At 52.5% G+C, this 18,858-nt stretch overlaps 7 protein-coding genes across 7 annotated transcripts; 4 read left to right on the top strand and 3 right to left on the bottom strand.

Moving 5' to 3' along the window:
- Positions 1 to 47: 47 nt before the first annotated feature.
- On the top strand, positions 48 to 1,499 carry J4E82_002415 (uncharacterized protein; the record flags this gene model as incomplete). Its single annotated transcript, XM_051728716.1, has 2 exons — positions 48 to 486; positions 538 to 1,499. 2 exons carry the CDS (start codon positions 48 to 50, stop codon positions 1,497 to 1,499), a joined length of 1,401 nt encoding a protein of 466 aa, XP_051591667.1.
- A 569-nt stretch (positions 1,500 to 2,068) lies between these two features.
- Positions 2,069 to 2,677, bottom strand: J4E82_002414 (uncharacterized protein; the record flags this gene model as incomplete). Its single annotated transcript, XM_051728715.1, has 2 exons — positions 2,069 to 2,412; positions 2,467 to 2,677. 2 exons carry the CDS (start codon positions 2,675 to 2,677, stop codon positions 2,069 to 2,071), a joined length of 555 nt encoding a protein of 184 aa, XP_051591666.1.
- Positions 2,678 to 3,218: 541 nt separating this feature from the next.
- Positions 3,219 to 4,142, top strand: J4E82_002413 (uncharacterized protein; the record flags this gene model as incomplete). Its single annotated transcript, XM_051728714.1, has 3 exons — positions 3,219 to 3,253; positions 3,313 to 3,989; positions 4,117 to 4,142. The coding sequence occupies 3 exons, from the start codon at positions 3,219 to 3,221 to the stop codon at positions 4,140 to 4,142; spliced, it is 738 nt and encodes a 245-aa protein (XP_051591665.1).
- Positions 4,143 to 4,840: 698 nt separating this feature from the next.
- On the bottom strand, positions 4,841 to 10,567 carry J4E82_002412 (uncharacterized protein; the record flags this gene model as incomplete). The annotated part of the gene is made up of 5 exons (XM_051728713.1): positions 4,841 to 4,897; positions 4,947 to 5,353; positions 5,407 to 6,760; positions 6,814 to 9,914; positions 9,964 to 10,567. 5 exons carry the CDS (start codon positions 10,565 to 10,567, stop codon positions 4,841 to 4,843), a joined length of 5,523 nt encoding a protein of 1,840 aa, XP_051591664.1.
- Positions 10,568 to 12,042: 1,475 nt separating this feature from the next.
- Positions 12,043 to 15,448, top strand: J4E82_002411 (uncharacterized protein; the record flags this gene model as incomplete). Its single annotated transcript, XM_051728712.1, has 2 exons — positions 12,043 to 12,262; positions 12,321 to 15,448. 2 exons carry the CDS (start codon positions 12,043 to 12,045, stop codon positions 15,446 to 15,448), a joined length of 3,348 nt encoding a protein of 1,115 aa, XP_051591663.1.
- A 1,351-nt stretch (positions 15,449 to 16,799) lies between these two features.
- On the top strand, positions 16,800 to 17,475 carry J4E82_002410 (uncharacterized protein; the record flags this gene model as incomplete). Its single annotated transcript, XM_051728711.1, has 2 exons — positions 16,800 to 16,833; positions 16,919 to 17,475. 2 exons carry the CDS (start codon positions 16,800 to 16,802, stop codon positions 17,473 to 17,475), a joined length of 591 nt encoding a protein of 196 aa, XP_051591662.1.
- Positions 17,476 to 18,074: 599 nt separating this feature from the next.
- Positions 18,075 to 18,443, bottom strand: J4E82_002409 (uncharacterized protein; the record flags this gene model as incomplete). The annotated part of the gene is made up of 2 exons (XM_051728710.1): positions 18,075 to 18,134; positions 18,210 to 18,443. The coding sequence occupies 2 exons, from the start codon at positions 18,441 to 18,443 to the stop codon at positions 18,075 to 18,077; spliced, it is 294 nt and encodes a 97-aa protein (XP_051591661.1).
- Between the last annotated feature and the right edge of the window lie 415 nt (positions 18,444 to 18,858).

The raw sequence follows: 18,858 nt of genomic DNA, 5'->3' as shown, positions 1-18,858 counted from the left end.
GATGGAGGGAACAAGGAAGACCACCAAAGCCATCGGATCCCATCGCAATGCCGCCGCCCGCAAACGACTCCAATCCTATACAGCAACCTCCGACCAAGCTATCAGGAGCCCCGCCATCACCAGAGGATCAGGAGCGGTTAGAGAGGAGACTCAATGCTATACTCGAGGATCAAATGGCTATCAAACGAGCCGCAGAAACTTCGGTGGCCGCATTGCAAGAACCGCCCGCTCCCAAGATTGAACAGCCTCCTCCAAAAGAATCGGAACCACCCACAAAGGATGAGCCCTTGGATAATATTGCTCGCGTACCGGACGAACACCTGCCTTCGCATCAAGAGAAGCAGCGATGGAGCCTCTCAAAACGCTTCTCCAATGCCATGGATGAGCTGCTACCGAAGCTTGCCGTCGTCACACAAAAGGTCAATACATACACTGGAACCGACTACTCTGGCGTCGAGGCACTCAGGAGGGAGATCAAAGAGCAGGGTATATGCAATCACCTTGTACCGCTCCGACGCAGCAGCTAACACCGTGCAGAGAAACTTGTCAAGGCCCGCCGTCTAGCCATCGACTCCGCTAAACAAGCCCTCGACACCGCCCTCGCCCACCAAGCTACCTCGCAAAAAGAAGTCGTCGCTCTCCTGGAGCGTAAACATTCATGGTCAAATGGCGACCTTGAACGTTACATGGCCCTCATTCGCTCCGAACACATCAATGATCAAGCCGTTCGGGAAGCCAAGGACGCCGTCGCAAACGCCGAAAATGCTTTGGAAGACGCGCGAGCACAACTGGAAAAGAGGGAACGTGCGCAATACCACGAAGAGCAGATCTGGAGCGACACCATCCGAAGGAACAGTACTTGGGTCACGTTTGGCCTCATGGGTGTTAATATCTTCCTGTTGCTATTGAGTTTGGCAATCTTGGAGCCGTGGCGAAGGAGGAGGATGGTCAGGGAAATCAAGAAGGCTTTGGAGGCGCAGCATCAGATTGCTATGGATGCTGCAGCGTCATCGGCTGCTGCTACTGCACTTGTGCCCGTGTCAGCCACGCAAGGTCTAACAGCAATTGAGGAAGACATCGACAGGGTTGTTGATCGTACAGACGCACCTGCCAAGGCACCGCTCGTGGTTGCCGACGAGGTCGTTGAGGAGTCCCCAACAGCGGGAACAAACATCGTATCGTCGGTCGAACCTGAACTCGTTCCCGAAGTCGTCCAGGAATCCGCTGTAACTGTTGAAGCTGAGGCTCTTACTCCTGAAGAAGAGACCCTGACACCAGAGGAACGCGTTACCATTGCTGAAGAAATCTCGTCATCTCACACCACTCCCCCCTCCAAACTAGAAAGCTGGCAGCAAAAGGCTAGCTTCATAGCACATGACATTGTTAGCGATCGCGTCATTTCAATGCGGCGGATCGACTATACCAGCGCCATCCTCCAAGGCGCTGCGGCTGGGGCTGTCATCACAGCGAGCATCATTGCTATGCTGAGGCCGAATTGAAGTATCTAGCTTTTGTACGAATAGTATTTATATCTGAAGAATGTATATAATCCATCAATTGAGGCGTTGCCATTCGCCTCAATTGCTTGTACAATGTCGTGTAGTGCATTATTCTCCTCACTAATTATACCAACCAGGGAGTCGAGCTTCTCCATGCGTGGCACAACCACCGCTTTGATCGCATTTACGACCCAATATGTGCAACGTTGTCGCGAAAACGACTATGGGTTTCCACATATCCCCCCTTGCCCGACATTTCATGGCAGACCGAAGACCTTGATATGGATCAACATCAGCTGCGCAAGCAGCAATTTGTTAGATCTTCTTCAGCTCGTGTAGTGCGTTGTCACGAGCATGGGCCAGAGCCGCTGTTTCTATCCCTTAAGACAACCCTCTGGTTGTGTTTGGCTTCAGAGGCACACCTAAGTACTGCCGAGCAGTACAGATAGGAGTGCCAGGAGCAAGGATATGGTATCGGTCAAGCAGCACGCAGTGATGGCTAGGGCCCGTATCCAGTATCCGACAAGCCAGGCTTAGCAGATGAAAAAAACGCAGAGTCCCAAGTCTGCCTACTCGCTCATGTCCTCACTCTCGTTGTCGTCGTCAATCCTAGCAAGCACCTCGTCCTCCACTTTCCTCTCTTTATCAACTGCCTTCTCCACTTTCTGTAGCATGGGCAGCTCTCCGGCGCCATCCCAGGCTCTTGCTCTCTTGATAATGTGCTGTGACCGTCGGATAACCTCCTGTTCCGCCTTTTTGATGGTACCACTAACCCGCACGACTCTTATCACGACAGGTATATCGAGAGGTTTGGGAAGGTGAGTGATGTATGTGAGGGCTGCCCAGACCATTTGGTAGTGGTCTCGTGGACATCGTATTATGGCGGTGCTGGTTGAGGGAGAGCAATAATTGACTGTGCACGTCATTAGTACGGCCATCAAAATCCCCCGAGGCCTTTGCAACATACCTTTCAGTCCCGAAGACACCATACCCGAGCCATAGTCGCCAAACAGCTCTTCAACACCGTCCCGTATCATACGTATGATAAGACCCTGCTTAAGGGCATCGGGCGTCGGCGAGTGAATTTGAATGGCGTCCGAAAGTTGCGTCTTGCTCTTCGCGGGAGGCTCCGGGTATAGGAAGTTGACTACCAGGTAGCGGTTCTTTACGCGCACCATGCTGGCTCAAACTGTGTTGTGTGTCTCTGCGTAGCGGTGGAGTATGCGCGAGCTGGGAGAGTGTGGGGTGTCCAAGTGAAAGGCAAACGAAACACGGAAATTAAAATGACAGGCAGACCCTCGCTGCTACGCGATCGTAACCACCGCAACTGGAAGTCTTCGAAATTGATACCTGCGACAACTCCCGTTTACGCGCATGGAAGACGCGAAGTTGACTAAAATCGCAAGCAAGCCCCATCAATCAATCGCAAGCGCAATCCATGCATTAGCGCATGAGGCGTGAACCGTCTTGGCTATGACGCACATGGCTAGAGGCAGCATCCCCAGCTTTAGTGGCACTCCTTCCGCAGCAGCACCAACACCATCAACGGCTACCACTACAACAGACCCACATCATCATCATCATCATCACCACCACGCTCTAGTCTCTCGAGGGCTCATATCCTACTCGAAATCTCCTTCGAATCCCAAATCACGCAAACAACCGAAAGCGCCCCCGGCTACGCGCAGAGCCCTTGGTCTTCCTCCGCCAACCTTGAACATGGCGTCTTCGTCTTCTTCCACGCCGCTGCTCTAGTATGGCCTCTCTAATACATGATACAAATTGGAAACACCATTAACTGATAAAATCACAGCGCATGCATAGCTCACAACACAACCGTCTTGACCGAACACACCGCCTCGGCCTCCTCTAATGCCTCCTCTCTCGTCTCTCTCGTCCTCCCACGCATCGCCCACGACAAATCCGCCCACAAAACCATCGATCAATCCAAGTTCTTCATTCATTGCCTCGTCAAGTCGCCTTCAGACTTCCCCAACAACCAGTCCACGGCCGGCGGCCTCACCTTCCTCGTTATCGCTGAACGCGACCTCGGCCAGCGCATACCCTTTGGCTTCCTGACGAACCTCGAGAAGAAGTTCTTTGCTGAATTCGAGCCTGGAAGCACAAACTTCCATGACTTGCCGCCGTATGGGTGTGCGAGTTTCAACGGCGCGTTGAAGAGGATGATGGTAGAGCAGGGTGGTACTCAGGCTGGACAACAGGATGCGCTCAGGACGGCGCAGCGCGAGATCGAGGGCGTAAGGGAAATCATGACAGAGAACATTGAACGTGTGCTGGAAAGGGGCGAGCATATGAGTGTCCTGGTTGATAAGACTGGCAGACTGGGTGAGAATGCGAGGGACTTCAGGGTCAGGTCACGGACGCTAAAGAGGAGGATGTGGTGGAAGAACGTCAAATTGATGGTACTGCTAACGCTGGTTGTCATCTTTTTGATCTACCTATTTGTCGGCTTCGGCTGTGGTCTTCCTGGTAAGTTCACTGAACATGGCAGAATCTCGTTAGTTTGTATCCGCCTGCCTGGTGTAGACGGCGACACCCTGAGAACGAGCACTTTCGTAACTCACTATCTCTCGAATCACAAGCTAACGAACATCAGGTTGGGGGCGATGCCTCGGCCACTAAACTCCTGCCACTACTGGCACAATACCATTGCTTTCCGAAAAGCGACAAGGACTTCACGAAGCGTACACGACGTGCTCAGAGAGATTGATGTTCTTACGCAAAGTCCGACGACTTCGCGCAACGTGGGGAATCTGTTTCCATTGTATACACCAAGGGCGAGGCGTCCGGCGTCTTCCCTCTTCCCGGCAGTAGTAATGACTACCTTTGTTTCCAATTCCGTTGTGTTTGATCCCACCGTTCCACCGACTCCAAACCATGCAGATCCCTATCCATAATACCGCCGATAATTACCCAGTCCGATTGATGTACCGATCTTCCTCTCAACTCCGATCCATATTCCCAACCTCGATCAGAGGACCCACCCAAACGCCAAAAGAAAACGAAATAAAAATGAAATGACTTTCCCCCTCTTTGAAAATATACAAGAATAACACCGAAACGTGCTGCAGAAAAAGTGAAATAGCTTCCCCCCATCCTGATGTTGATAATTATACATCATATATATACCGTTAACCCGTGGCCAAAACTCCGTGGAAATGCTTTTGAGTATCTATCTACAATCTTTGCTGATGATGCTCGTCTATGTCATGGTATAAACTCGAAAGGAAAGTATGCGGAAGGAAAACTTTTTGTTGCTTTCTTCGTTTTCGTGAAAACCGTCAAACGCCTGCCATGAAGTCGTGCGCTGGATGATCTGATTAGGGAGCCATGACCATAGCGAGAAGCGCCATACGGGTGTACAGGCCGTATCTCATCTGCGATGCTGTTAGCTGGGATGTCCTTATGGATCAGGGTTAGACTTACCTGTCTGAAGTAGGCTGCCCTTGGGTCAAAGTCCACCTCCTCGTTAATCTCGTTGTTCCTTGGGAGCGGATGCATGACAATCATGTTCGCCTTGGCTCCCTTCAGTAGCTTGTTGTCAATGACAAACGCATCCTTGACAGCCTCGTAGCTGGCAACATCTGGGAAGCGCTCCTTCTGTACACGAGTGCAGTACATGACATCCGATGAAGCGACGATGTCGTCGGTCAGCTCAGTGGTGACCTTGTTCAGCTGACCGCGGGCCTTCAGTGCATCAGTGACACCAGTAGGCATGGGTAGAGACGAGGGCGACACAAGGTTGATGGTGACATCGTAGTGAGAAAGGAGCTCGCAGAGGGAGTGGACCGTTCGGCCATACTTGAGGTCACCAACGAAGGTAATGTTGAGGCCTAAAAAGAGTTAGTGTATGTCTCACATGAGGTTGGTACAAGGAAATTCTTACCGTTCACTGTGCCCAATTCTTCTCGGATGGTGAAGATGTCCAGAAGAGCCTGGGTTGGGTGCTCACGGCTACCGTTACCAGCGTTGATGATAGGCACATCGGAGAACTTGGTAGCAATGTTGATCGACTCCTCCGACGGATGACGTAGGACAATGGCATCACCGTAGCAGCCCAGAGTGCGGATAGTGTCTGCAATGGATTCGCCCTTTTGTGTAGACGACACCAATTCATTGATGACGACGACCTCACCACCGAGACGTTTCATAGCCGCATCGAAGGAAGCGGAAGTCCTAGTTGATGGTTCGCAGAACAGAGTGCAGAGGACGCGACCCTTGAGGATATCAAGACAACCCTGGCGCTGAGTACCGAGACGCATCTCTTGCGCGATGGTGAACAGCAGATGAAGGTCTGCACGGGTGAATTGCTTGACAGAGGTAATGTGTTCCCTCTTGAACGGAGACCTTGCAAGAAGTTGCTGCAGCGACAGCGAGCCGTTAAGCTTAGACAAAGGCCCTGAAGATGCATCGTGGGCTCCGGGAGCTGCAGCAAACTCCTGGAAATCTACCTTGCTGATCTCCATGTCGTAGTGGCGAGCGATAGCCTCAATCAACAACTTCGCGTTCTTCACGTTGGTCACCAGAGGAGTCTGGTAGTCAACGGCCATACGACGGGTACGGTATCCTCTGCTCATGTAGTTGGCAGGCCGACGGAAACGGTTGCTGGATGGCAAGTTGATGTACAAGTCGATGAGGTTGTTTGACAAGTGCTGGGTGAGCGAGTACTCTTGCTTTTGCTCGTCGTGTTCACCAGTGGACAATACTTCCAAGAACTTAACGGGGATACCGTGCTCTTGAATGTAGTCAGCAGTTCCAGCAGTGGCGAAGAGGTTGTAGCCCATCTTGTGCAGACGCTCGATTGAAGGCAACATCTCTAACTTGTCCTTGAATGAACCAATAGACAGCAAGATGTTCTTCTTCGGCAGCCTGAAGCCAGTGGCAATGAGACCCTTGATATAGGCTTCGTACTTGGTACGACCGAAGCAGGCAACCTCACCAGTGGAAGCCATCTCCACACCAAGGACAGGATCAGCACCGGAAAGACGGGAGAACGAGAACTGGGGAACCTTGACACCAACGTACTCGGCCGGGATGTTAGTGGGTGGGTACTCAGTCACAGGTAGGCCTGACATGGCCTTGGTAGCCATCTCGATCAAATCGACACCCATGACCTTGGAGACGAATGGGAAGGATCGGGAAGCGCGGACATTGCACTCGATAACCTTGATCTCGTTATCCTTGGCAATGAACTGGATGTTGTAAGGTCCAGTTATGTTTAGTGCAGCTCCTATCTTGCGCTGATCATGGGTTAGTAAATGCGTGGTAGATGTATATAGCTGAAAAAACTTACAGTGGCATCTTCGATCTGGCGAATAGTCTCTGGGTCAAGGTCTTGAGGAGGGAGAATCAACGTAGCATCACCAGAGTGAACACCAGCATTCTCAACATGCTCAGAGATGAAATGACCAATCATGGTTCCGTTGCGAGCGACGGCATCCATTTCGATCTCCTTTGCGTTCTCGATGTACTTGGTGATGACGACTGGGTGCTCCTTCGAAACGTCGGCAGCTTGATTGAGGTAGTTGGCCAGGTCGTGCTTCGAGTAGACAGTGTTCATGGCAGCTCCAGACAGGACGTACGAGGGACGAACCAGGACAGGGTAGGAAACTCGGTCGCAGAATTCCATCGCCTCGTCAATGCTGGTGAGCTCTTTCCATGCAGGCTGGTCGACATTGATGCGGTCCAACATACGAGAGAACTTGTACCTGTTCTCGGCATTGTCAATCATCTCGGGGGAAGTACCGAGGATCTTGACGTTCATGCGGTGCAGAGGAAGGGCGATGTTGTTGCTGGTTTGGCCTCCCATGGAGACAATGACACCGCTGGAGTTCTCAAGGTGGTAGATGTCCAAGACAACCTCTAAGCTGATGTTGTCAAAGTATAGCCTGTCTGCTTCATCGTAGTCGGTAGAAACTGTTTCCGGGTTGTAGTTCAACATGACTGTCTTGAAGCCCTGCTCTCTGAGAGTGCGGATAGCGCGGACTGAGCACCAGTCGAACTCAACTGATGATCCAATGCGGTACACACCTGAGCCGAGAACCATGATACCCTTGTCGTTGAAGCTGATGTCATGCTCCTTGGCGTTGTATGTCAAGTAAAGGTAATTGGTCACGGCGGGGAACTCAGCTGCGACCGTATCAATCTGCTTGACGACAGGGAAGATTCCAGCATCGACACGCACGCGGCGGACGGCAAGCTCGTTCGAGGCCCAGAACTTAGCGAGTTGGCGATCGGAGAAACCGAGCTGCTTTGCCTTCTTCAACAGCGGCATGGTGATGCTGAGGGTGTTGTAGCTTGCCATTGATTTCTCGAAGTCGCTAAGAGACTTGAGGCGGCTGAGGAACCACTTGTCAATCTGGGTCATCTCCCAGATCTTGTCGACACTGTATCCAGCCTTCATAGCGTTGGCGATGGCGAAGAGACGCTGGTCGGAAGGTGTCTGTAGCTCCTGATCGATCTCCATCAGGGCTGGAGTTTCGTTGAAACCGAGGTTGCTGGGATCGATCTCGCGAATAGCCTTTTGAATGGCTTCTTCGAACGTTCGACCAATGCTCATAACTTCGCCAACACTCTTCATGGAAGAACCGAGGAGTGTTGAGACACGGGTGAACTTCTTCAAGTCCCAGCGAGGAATCTTCACGACAACGTAGTCGAGCGATGGCTCGAAGCAAGCACATGTCACACGTGTGACTGAGTTGGAGATCTCGTTGAGAGGAATGTTCAGACCAAGCTTAGCTGCAACAAAGGCAAGGGGGTAACCTGTCGCCTTGGAGGCAAGAGCGGAGGAACGCGACAGACGGGCGTTGACCTCAATGATGCAGTACTCCTTGGAGAAGGGATTCAGTGCGTATTGAATGTTGCACTCACCGACAACACCGAGATGGCGAATGACATTGACAGCGGTCGTTCGGAGCATGTTGTAATCAGTGTCGGACAGAGTTTGCGAGGGAGCAACCACAATGGAATCTCCCGTGTGGATACCAAGCGGATCGAAGTTCTCCATGTTGCAGACTGTGATGCAGTTGTCTCGGCAATCTCGGACAACTTCGTATTCGATCTCCTTCCAGCCCTTCATACTGCGCTCGATGAGAATTTGAGGACTGGCAGCGAAAGCCTTGTTGCAAAGGTCGAGCAGCTCAGCCTCGTTGTTTGCGAAGCCACTTCCGAGCCCACCAAGAGCATAGGCAGCTCGGACAATGACAGGAAAGCCGATGTCCTTGACGACGCGCATAGCCTCTTCTACATTGTTGGCAGATGCAGACTTGGCACATTTCTCGCCAATCGACTCCATGCTACGAGCGAAGAGCTCTCGGTCCTCTGTAGTGATGATGGTGTCAATCGGGGTACCAAGCACTTTGACGCCGAGGCCTTCGAATTCGTCCTTCAGTTGGATACCGACCTGGAGGGCGGTTTGACCACCGAAGGTCACGTAGATACCATCAGGTCGCTCCTTCTGGATGATCTTGCGAACAAAGTCTGCGTTGACGGGCAGGAAGTAGACCTTGTCGGCAAGACCCTTGGAGGTTTGGATGGTGGCGATGTTGGGGTTGATCAGAATCGTGTAGATTCCCTCTTCCTTCAAAGCCTTGATCGCCTGACTTCCAGAGTAGTCAAACTCTCCAGCCTGTCCAATGCTCAAACCTCCACTGCCGAGGACAAGCACCTTCTTGACGTCCACCCTGGGGGTGAGCTTTCTGTTCTCCTCGAAGGTGCCACCGGGGAATTCGACTGGCTGTGACAAGACTTCGGATGATGTCATTGATTTCTGGATAGTGCTGATGAAGACATCGAAGAGATACTCGGTGTCACGAGGGCCAGGGGTGTGTTCGGGGTGAAATTGCACACTGAAGTAAGGCCTGCGAACGTGTCGGATACCCTCGTTGCTCCCATCGTTAGCGTTGACAAAGAGCTCTTCCCAGCCGTTGGGTAGTGTCTTGGAATCAACGGCATAACCGTGGTTCTGTGACGTGATGTGGCACTTGCCAGTAAGCAAGCTGGTGCAAGGGATGTTGGCACCACGGTTACCGAACTTCATCTTGACTGTATCGGCGCCAGCAGCTCGTGCGAGCAGTTGGTGACCAAGACAGATACCGAAGATGGGTGTTCGCGCTTCGTCCATAGCACTCTTGATGTGCTTGACGGTAGACTCCATCATAGCTGGGTCACCGGGACCGTTTGAGATGAAGAGACCATCGTAGTCTTTGCCAGCGAGCGCAGGGAAGTCGTAGTCCCATGGAACCTGCAAGACTTCGACTCCTCTCCGGACCAAGCACCTAAGCTGGTTGTATTTGAGACCGACGTCAACGGTGACGACACGTACGGGACGGCCAGAGGGGTGCTTGAGGGCAGTCGCAGGATCGGGCTTGTAGAGCTTGGGTTCCTTGATGGAGACTATACGGGTGTTAGGATGGGTCTCTGCTGGAGTTTGGGTTTTGCATACCTTCAGCAACCAGATTCTTCTTGTTGGGGTCAAGCCATTCGATCTGCTCGAAGCTACTCCTCCAGTCCACCTCGTCGTCGGCGAGGGTCTGGGTGTTGACTGCACCGTTGGTGAGGGAGGTGGAGGAAGGAGTTGGTCCAGTCCTCTGCATGAGACGTCCCAGCATACTTCCCTCCTCTCTGATGCGCTTCGTCAGCGCTCGCGTGTCGACGCCAGTGATGGCGGGCACGCCCTGCTCCTTGAGCCATGCGCCCAGCGAAGAGGTGGCCAAGTGATGCGAGTATTCCTCGCCAGCGTATGTAGCTACAACCAATCCCGCAATGTGGATCTCGCTGGACTCGAAGTGAGCTGGAACGCCCTCGAGAAGGGCGTCCATCTCTTCCCTCGAGGGCACACCATAGTTGCCTACTAGGGGGAATGTGATGACCAAGATCTGGCCGCGGTAGGAGGGGTCTGTGATTGACTCGGGGTAGCCAACCATGCCCGTCTGGAAGACGAGTTCTCCAGAAATGCTCTTGTCAGCACCGAAGCTGTTTCCGAAGCAGACATAGCCATCTTGAAGCTCAAGAGCCAAGTCGTGGCTTTGGTCGGGCTGTGAAGCCATAATTGAAGGTATAAGTGACAGCTCTAGGGCTATGGAACCCTTGAGAAGCGAGACTGCCAGGCAATTGTAGAGAAGAGAAGAAGTGAAGCCTGAGAAAAAAGTTTCAGAGCCTCACTGCAACGAAAAAAAACGTGAGTAGTCTAGCTGCCGCTGTATGGCGGGGTTGATTGGCCCCGCCTTAGCGAATGACGAGTTTGGTCGGCCTTTCTGTGCCTCGCCGAGAGTCAACCACGATCGTAGAGCACCAAAAAATATTGCTCCGATATCGACGTCGACTACGTCTTGGTCCCCTCATCGTGGTGCTCACCAACAGCTGATGTCCAAGTCATACCGAAACTTGATTGAGATCAAGACAGGTTTTACAGCAGAGTCAGTGAGCGACTTTGGATAATTGAAAATTTCGTGCACTTCCCACGAGATCAGCACCTACTGCACATCAAAACCTTCAACAAAGAATTTCTTTTGCAAGGGCTCGCCTGGCGGTGTGAAGCCGGAGCTGCATGCATCGCCAAAGCTGCCAATGGTGAGTAGCGGGAACACCTTTAACGAGGTGGAGCTATGATCAGCGCAGGATCCAACGGCTCATGCACGGCGACATCACCGTCTGTCGTGCCTCTGCGCGCAGAGGCATTTGTGTGTGAATGAGCAGATATCGCAGGCCGTGGGAGTCTGAGGTTTTTGAGTCCGACAGCGGCTAGGTGACAAATAAGATGGAGCAATTATCTGAATGTCATGCAGGGCCAGTAGCCTCGCCCTAAGAGCGAAAGGCAGGGTTGCCGTCAGGGTATTTATTGATCGAGATCGTCTAGATGCCTTCAGATCGCGGACATTTTGACCGCATCCTGGGGGCTCTGAGCGATGGATCAGACGAGCTGATGGCGCGATACGAAGCAGTGAAATGCCTCAACAGCTCCTCTGTAACCATGGATCAGGTGGTGGAGAGGGCCGCGAAGAAGGTTTCGCCTACCTCCATCAGGCATGTGGAGGATCTGAGGTATATTGTATGCACTCTGCACCCCAGAGTGCTAAAGATACCCACTTCAGGGCAATCGTCTCGATGACGCCTTTGAAAATGGCGCGTTTTCCCCTCCGGCAATGGCTCACATGGCATTCTGGACGTGCTTTTGGCGGCGCCCCTCGTTGCAAGCCCTGTCTGCATGTGCGGCGTGCCCGCGTCTATTGGCTACAGACGCGTCTGGGGGAGGGACGACGCGAGATAAGGATCGAGTCTTACCCGTCTGCATCTTCTCTCCAAGGCGAACATGGCGCATGACGGGCCAGAGTTCTCAGGCGGTGAACTGCATGTGGCACGAAAGTAGGCAAGAGCGCTTTTCACGATCCTCCATCTCGTGCTTCATTTCCCACCCGTGATGAAACCTAGCACTCTCCACCCAACTCGCACCACCACCCTCTCCCCTACCTACGCCGACGCTGACGAGGAATTTCGTTTCCTTTAGAGGCTCGAGGTAGTTTCCATGTTCGCTTCATTCTTCAGCAAAAAGTCACGCCGGCCATCTGAGACCACGCCACTTCTCGCGGCCATCAACCGCTACCGTCGTCGCCAGAACGGAGAGGACTCGGAAAGTGAAGATGAGCAGGAGGGCGTAGCGCAGTATGACGGCGACGAAGATGACGAAGACGAGGACCGCCAGCGAGACGGGCCCTTGCTGCCCGTCTTTTCTGCGGAAGTTTTGGGTACGCGGAGAATAATGCTTGCTTGCTTGCTTGTTCATGGCACTGACAATATCCGCAGATCGCATACCCATCTACAACACCACGCACGCCATTCGCATAATCCTCGTTCAGCGATGCGAAACCACGCTGTCATGGGACCAGCTGCGCTCCCCGCAAGTGTCGCAATTTCTCGTCAAGCCCATCCAGCAGCAGATTCGCTCCGACCAGTTCTCGCGCGGGCTGCTCTACTGTCTGCTCGCCAACTGCCTACAATTCAAAAAGGAAGGAGAAGAGAATCCTGGTAATGTGGGCGTCAGTAAGACGCGGGCGCTCATATGCGAGCTTCTGGCTATGCGCATGCTGAAGGAGTTTTCCACGCGAGAACTCATCGATGCGCTCTCCTACGACTTCGATCCTTTGCAGGGTATGATGGTACAGGAACGTGGTACCAACACCCCAGGTGGCGCGAACTGGTCGCGGCAGGCGTACCGTAATGCTGCGCGCATATCCACGCTCGAGATTGCTATTCGCGCTCAGGCGAAGAAGTTCCTTGCCCATCCTCTGGTAGTGCGCCAGCTGGAAGCCATCTGGGCAGGCACCATTGTCTTCCACTCGGCAGCCGATAGCCTACACCGGAAGCCAGACTCCCCCCAAGAACGTGGGTACAACGTCCGCGACAACCTCTCCCCACGGACAGGCCCGTCTCGTCGCATGTCGCCGACCAAGCCCGCGCCTCCCCTGCCTCCGCCTGCCGCGCTTCTTCGGCGTACAGTAACACTCTACGATCCCCACGATGCCTCCCTCTTCAAACTCTCCCGTCTACGTGTTCCGCGCTACCGCAACCTGTTCTCGACTCTCTCCTTCGCCATCATGCTGGGCCTGTTCTTGGCTGTGCTGGCTGAGAAGTCGGACGATATAACAGCACTTGAAGTCTTGTTCTGGTTCTGGAGCGCTGGATACATGCTCGACGAAGTAGTTGGTTTCTCTGAACAGGGCTTTGGTCTATACATTATGAGTGTTTGGAATGCCTTTGATCTAGGTATCCTCCTCATGTTCATGGCTTACTATGTCTTACGCCTTTACGGAATTCTCATGCCCGACGTCAGTCGCCACGGGGTGGCTGCTATGGCTTATGATGTGCTGGGATCCACCGCGGTCCTGCTTTTTCCTAGGCTGTTCTCGGCTCTGGACCATTATCGGTACTTTTCGCAGCTGCTCATTGCCTTCAAGATGATGGCTATGGATCTGGTTGCGATTCTCGTCCTCATTGTGATAAGCTGCAGTGGTTTCTTTGTCGCTTTTAGCTTGGCCTTCAAGAGAGATCTCGGGGCTTCCGATGCCGCATACGCCATCTTCCAATTGGTTATGGGTTTCACACCTGCCGCATGGGATCTCTGGGGCGAGGTCAACTTTCTCGGCAAGACTCTTCTTGCTCTATTCCTCTTCATTTGTCACTTCCTTATCGTCACCATTCTTGTTACGGTCCTGACCAATTCCTTCATGGCAGTCGTCAAGAATGCCGATGAAGAGCATCAGTTCCTATTCGCAGTCAACACCATCTCTATGGTCAAGTCGGATGCGCTCTTCTCCTACATCCCGCCGACCAATATTATTGGGTGGCTGTTAATCCCGCTCAAATACACCATGTCTTTCAAGAGGTTTCTGCGCATGAATCGGCTCGTCATTAAGTTGACGCATCTTCCCATCCTGTTCGTAATTTTCTTCTATGAGCGCGTTCTTCTGTCGCATCTATCGTACGGTCCAACCGATCTTGTCGAACAACGGGGTCGGGCTGAATCCAAAGCACCTGTGCCTGCGTTCAGCATTCGGGGCCCTACCGAATTATTCAGCCCTCGCCTCCGTGAGCCTTCTGTCACTACCTTCCAGAAGGACCAGGCACTCGAGGAGGTGTTCAGGCGACCCTTTCGCGACCCTAGCTTCCAACCTACACCTCGCTATCCGACGCCTAGGAGGAACTCGGGCAATGTTGTATCGGATTGGATGAAGAAGATGGGCGACGATGATGAGAACACACCGCCTCAGGACGACTCACGATCAGTTTTGGACCGACTCGAGGGGCCCATTCGGCCATATTTACGGCGAACGAAAACCGCCGGTCAGCCGAGACGTAGGCACCCGCTCGCTACCAGGACGGTGGTTTCCGATCCCGACGACGCCGCAACCCCATTGGGTCGGGCCATAGCAGAGGAAGAAGAACCAGACTTAAATTTAGCTATGACCATGGAGGAGGTGCCACAGCAGACTGATGCTGATGGAGATGACGAAGACGACGACGCGAGTACCGATCAGCAGGTCACCCCGCGGGTCGAGCAGAGTCAGAAGGATAGCAAACGGCCTCAGACAGGATACGAGTCTTCCGAAGATGAGTCTTTCCGTACGCCCATGACTATGCTGCCCAAGTCGCAAAGCCGCACTCCAGCCATTGTGGCCTCACCCTCTGATTCCAGCTTCAAAGCAAAAGCACCTCTATCACCTAGCAAGAAGCGATCCAAACCAGGGCACAACCGCAACACTTCCACAAGCACAATTCTCTTCAGTCCTGTCAAGGAGACTATGAACGTGTCACGTGCTCCATCTCCCGAAAAGCGGCCGAGGACAAGCGCTCGCAGCGGGACAGCCACTGGTACAGCAACTCCGGGACGTCTGGACACTTCAAGTGGAACAGGCGCCAAAACTCCAAAGCGGGCTAGTGTGCCCCCTCCTGCTGCGGCTTCTCGTCCTCGTGCGATCATGCCACCACGCGGGATGTCATCCAACCTACTGTCTAAAAGCAACCTGGCACGCGAGCCCTCGTTCAATGCCATTGCTCTAGATCTTGCATCAGATCTCGGAGACAACAACCTCAACCCCAATTTTGGCAATCTTAACGGTCTACCTGCATCGTTTACCACGCAATTCGAGATGGCTGCTAGAATGAAGGCACATGAAATGCAGAAGGGCAGCGACAACGACTCTGAGTCTAACCGCATGAGCAGAATTATGCTTGCGCGGATGACGACGCTTGAAGAAGGCTTCCGCGACATGCTTCAGGAAGTCAAGGGTTTGAAGCAGGGAGACAGCCAAGGAGGTAGTCGCGGTACCCACTCGCCGCCGAACGAGCCGTCTACCAAAAAGAAGGGCAAAGCGAAGAAGAAGATGAGCATTAGACGAAGTGATGAAGAGCCAAGGATGGGCTCCAGCCTATGAAGAAGTAACGAGGCTGTATGTGGCGCATTGCATATGTCGGTGTTTTCAGGGTCATCTTGCATTGCTTGCATTGGTCATTTTGGGTTTGGCATAACTGTTTTGACAAGATGATACCCCGCGGGTGTTTTCTGTCTAATCAGCGGCGTTTTGTCTAGTTTGTGAGCATGCATCGTATGTGCCTTGCTTTTGTATCATTAGTTTTGGTTGTCTCTGTTGAAGTCTGGTCGTAATTTCTAGTTCAAATACATTGGTATTGCAATGTATAGAAGTTGTTCGTGGTTGGATCGATTCGTGGTTTCAGTGCCCGCAGATTTTAAACAGTGATGAACCGGCTCAATTCATGCCTTAAAAACCCTTTCGAATTTCTCGTGAGCCATGTTTGGGATAAAATGATACACTACTTAGAATGCTATCTGGCCATTTTCCAAGCCAAGTGCACCGTATAGCACTCTCAACATCAACCATGCATGCCCATGTCTCCATCAGGCCTACTGGAGATATAGCTGCGATTTGGAATCCCCTATGACAACGTTTATATGTAAAGCAGCTTTTGTTCTCACGTCATCGGGTCTGATCAATGTATCACGGTTGGATCTCGAGGTCACAGATCTGCGTTCTCTACTACGATCAGATACTGCATTGACAGCAAAGCGACACTAACCGTGATAGTAATGAGGTCAGATAGCTGTATGAAGCGTAGAAGCTAGTAACTTCCCAAGTTGATGCATGCTTGACTGCTGAGAACTTCTGCAAAGGTCTAGATGCCGCAATCCATATGCCCCTGAATATCCTTCACAACAACACGTGTATGACCGAATATGATCCCAGCACTCAACACAGAATGCAGGAACGCGCATGTAGGTGTTGCGCAAACCACCTCGCTCCCTACCGGCAAGGCCATAGCCACATCTATATTTGTTCGGACAGTAGACGTTCTAGAATCGAGAAAGTGGGTCCAGCTCCTAAATGAAGCATCGATCTGACGTCGAAAGCATGTTGTGCGTTGTGACGCGCGCCCTTTCCCCACAAGCACCCTATTCTGCGGGCAATCGGCGCAGGGGAGAGCTAGCATATTCGATGTTTCGTATATTGGAGTGATCCGTGGATTTCCATAATTAGGGTCTATAGCTCAATTGAACCCTTGATTTTTAAATCCAAGTAACACTCCTCAATCGCTTGACAGGCTGCTGCTGCCATTCTACTAGAGTCACAAGCGTTAAGCTATCAAACATTCCCCCGCATCATCCGATACCCTTTGTTCGAGGAGACCGGAACGTTTTACCCCGCAAATCAACACGAGCCTCACACGACCTTTCAGCACACAAGGTACACGCACTGCGGAAGAAACAATATGGCGCCTATGCACAAGACACCCAGCGAAGAAGGTACGTATTTCTCGTTTTCCACACTCCCATCCATCAAAGTTCTTGATGGAAGGAGAAGCACCACTAACATCTTGTCCTCCTATAGAAATCGCAAACACGCTCGGTAACCTTGAACTCTCGACGTCACACCCACAGAAAACTGCGCAGAAGCCCAAATCCAAGCCCGTGGCAGATAGCTGGGAAGCCGAACTCAGTGGCTCGGATACCGAAACCGAAGATGTAGACTCGGGCAAGTCAGAAGCAAAGGGTTCACCACACGATTCTTTACAACCACTGTCTACATCCACGTCTCGCGATATCCCGCCAAACCCGCCGCCGCCTACACCCGCTAGTCCGACGCAGTTTGAGTACCCGGATAATGTGCCGTATAGCTTGAACTCGAATCTGAGCGATAGCGGGAGTAGGAGCTCGAGCAGAGGGGGTGGCAGTCTGGACAAGCGACCAGAGAAGACAACGGCGGTAGCTGGCAGGCTGATTGCAGGTGCCTTGGGTGTTAGGGCACCGAAGAGGACGGATGAGGAGAGGGAATATGATCGTGCTATGAGGGAGAAGGAGAGGAAGAGGAGGAACGAGGAGAGGGAAAGGGAGAAGAAGGAGGCTGAGGAGAGGGAAGCGAGGAAGAAGGCTGTTTGGGATGATTAGGGGAGCGACCACGCTTCTGCTAGGGCTTCGCTAGGTGTATGATACGACTTGGAAGCCTCTATAATTGTGTATATGTAGTCTACGAAAATGTACAAATTAGGATTGAAGAGCTGGTTTGAGTTGCACGGAAATTTGAGTGTGTTAGTATGGCACCTTCACTGGCAAACGAAGATATTGGACATTGAACGTGTTCGGCTAAAAGCCAAAACGTTGCTTTGCTCGTCGTACCCACAGCACCAACCCTCACACATATTATACAGACTGCTCATTGGTGCCAAAGGAGTGCATGTAAGTCATGAAAAGTATGTAATGAATTCAATCCTCCTCGCATGTGGCGCACCATCAGCTAATACGTGAAGACACAAAGAGCGCCGCGCAAGGCGGGCTTGATAAATCCGTGACGCCCGAACCCATAGAATCATATCTGAAAGCAAAACCAATGCCTCTTTTCCGCCATCGCCGCCGCTGAAAGCAATCGTGTACTCGTAGGTCTTCGGCAAGTCGTACTCGTGGGTATACAAGGTGATGACTTAGCCGCCGGGTGTCGAAGTTTGGTACAGCTGTAGGGAGCTCTGCACAACGCTGCGGGGGGTCGCCGGTCAGCAGCCACCAATCTGCTCCTGGTGGACTTCGAGAGTGTCGCCGTCTTGCATGTCGAGCTATGTCCTGTCAGCAATTGGCTCAAGAAATGCAGCCTCGCGCTAATCGCGGGAGACCACTATTCTCCTACTTACCGTGTCTGGGTTGTCTGCAGCTGTTACGCGCTGACCGTCGAACAGGAATCGTACGCTCGAGATGTTCTTTCCCTGGCGGTCGCAGAAAGCGTTCATGAGCTTGCCAAGGGCAGTGGTGCGCTTGATCTTGAAGAAGACCTCGTTGTTGTTATCCGTCACCTTGATGTTGAGGTGCTCGCTCTGGCCACCATCCTCAGGCTTCTGCTGCACGTTGGGCGAACCGTTGTCAGACATTTTGGGGTGTAGAGAGTTCGTGGATGGCTGGGTGTGATTCTGGGTCGTAGAGCGATAGGGTAAGGCTGTTCGGCAAGGTCAGTCGGCTGTGCTAGCGGAAGCGGTGGACGTTAAGGAAAGGACGTTTTGCCGTGGGGGAAGCTGCTTTATGTGGTGCGGAGATAGCCATACCTTAATACCGGCGCTTTGGGTGCAAATTACGTCGGGTAATGGAAGGCTCTCGTGAGGCTGCGCAGACGCGTCGGGGGGTTTTGTAGGAGCGGTGGCAACGCGCGAAAGGTTATGTGAAGGAGGAAAGCGCAACGAAGAGGTGGGAGCACTGAGAATTAGTGGGGTCTCGCTCTTAAAGCATTGGCCAGATCCAACCAACCGGATTCATCTTCATCACCTTTACCTGCAAAGCACAATTCCTCTT

The sequence above is a fragment of the Alternaria postmessia genome (assembly GCF_024291825.1).
Source record: "Alternaria postmessia strain BMP 2775 chromosome Unknown scaffold_9, whole genome shotgun sequence".
NCBI lineage: Eukaryota > Fungi > Ascomycota > Dothideomycetes > Pleosporales > Pleosporaceae > Alternaria > Alternaria postmessia.
The sequence above is the reverse complement of the archived record's forward strand: the minus strand, read 5'-3'. Positions and strand labels throughout refer to the sequence as shown.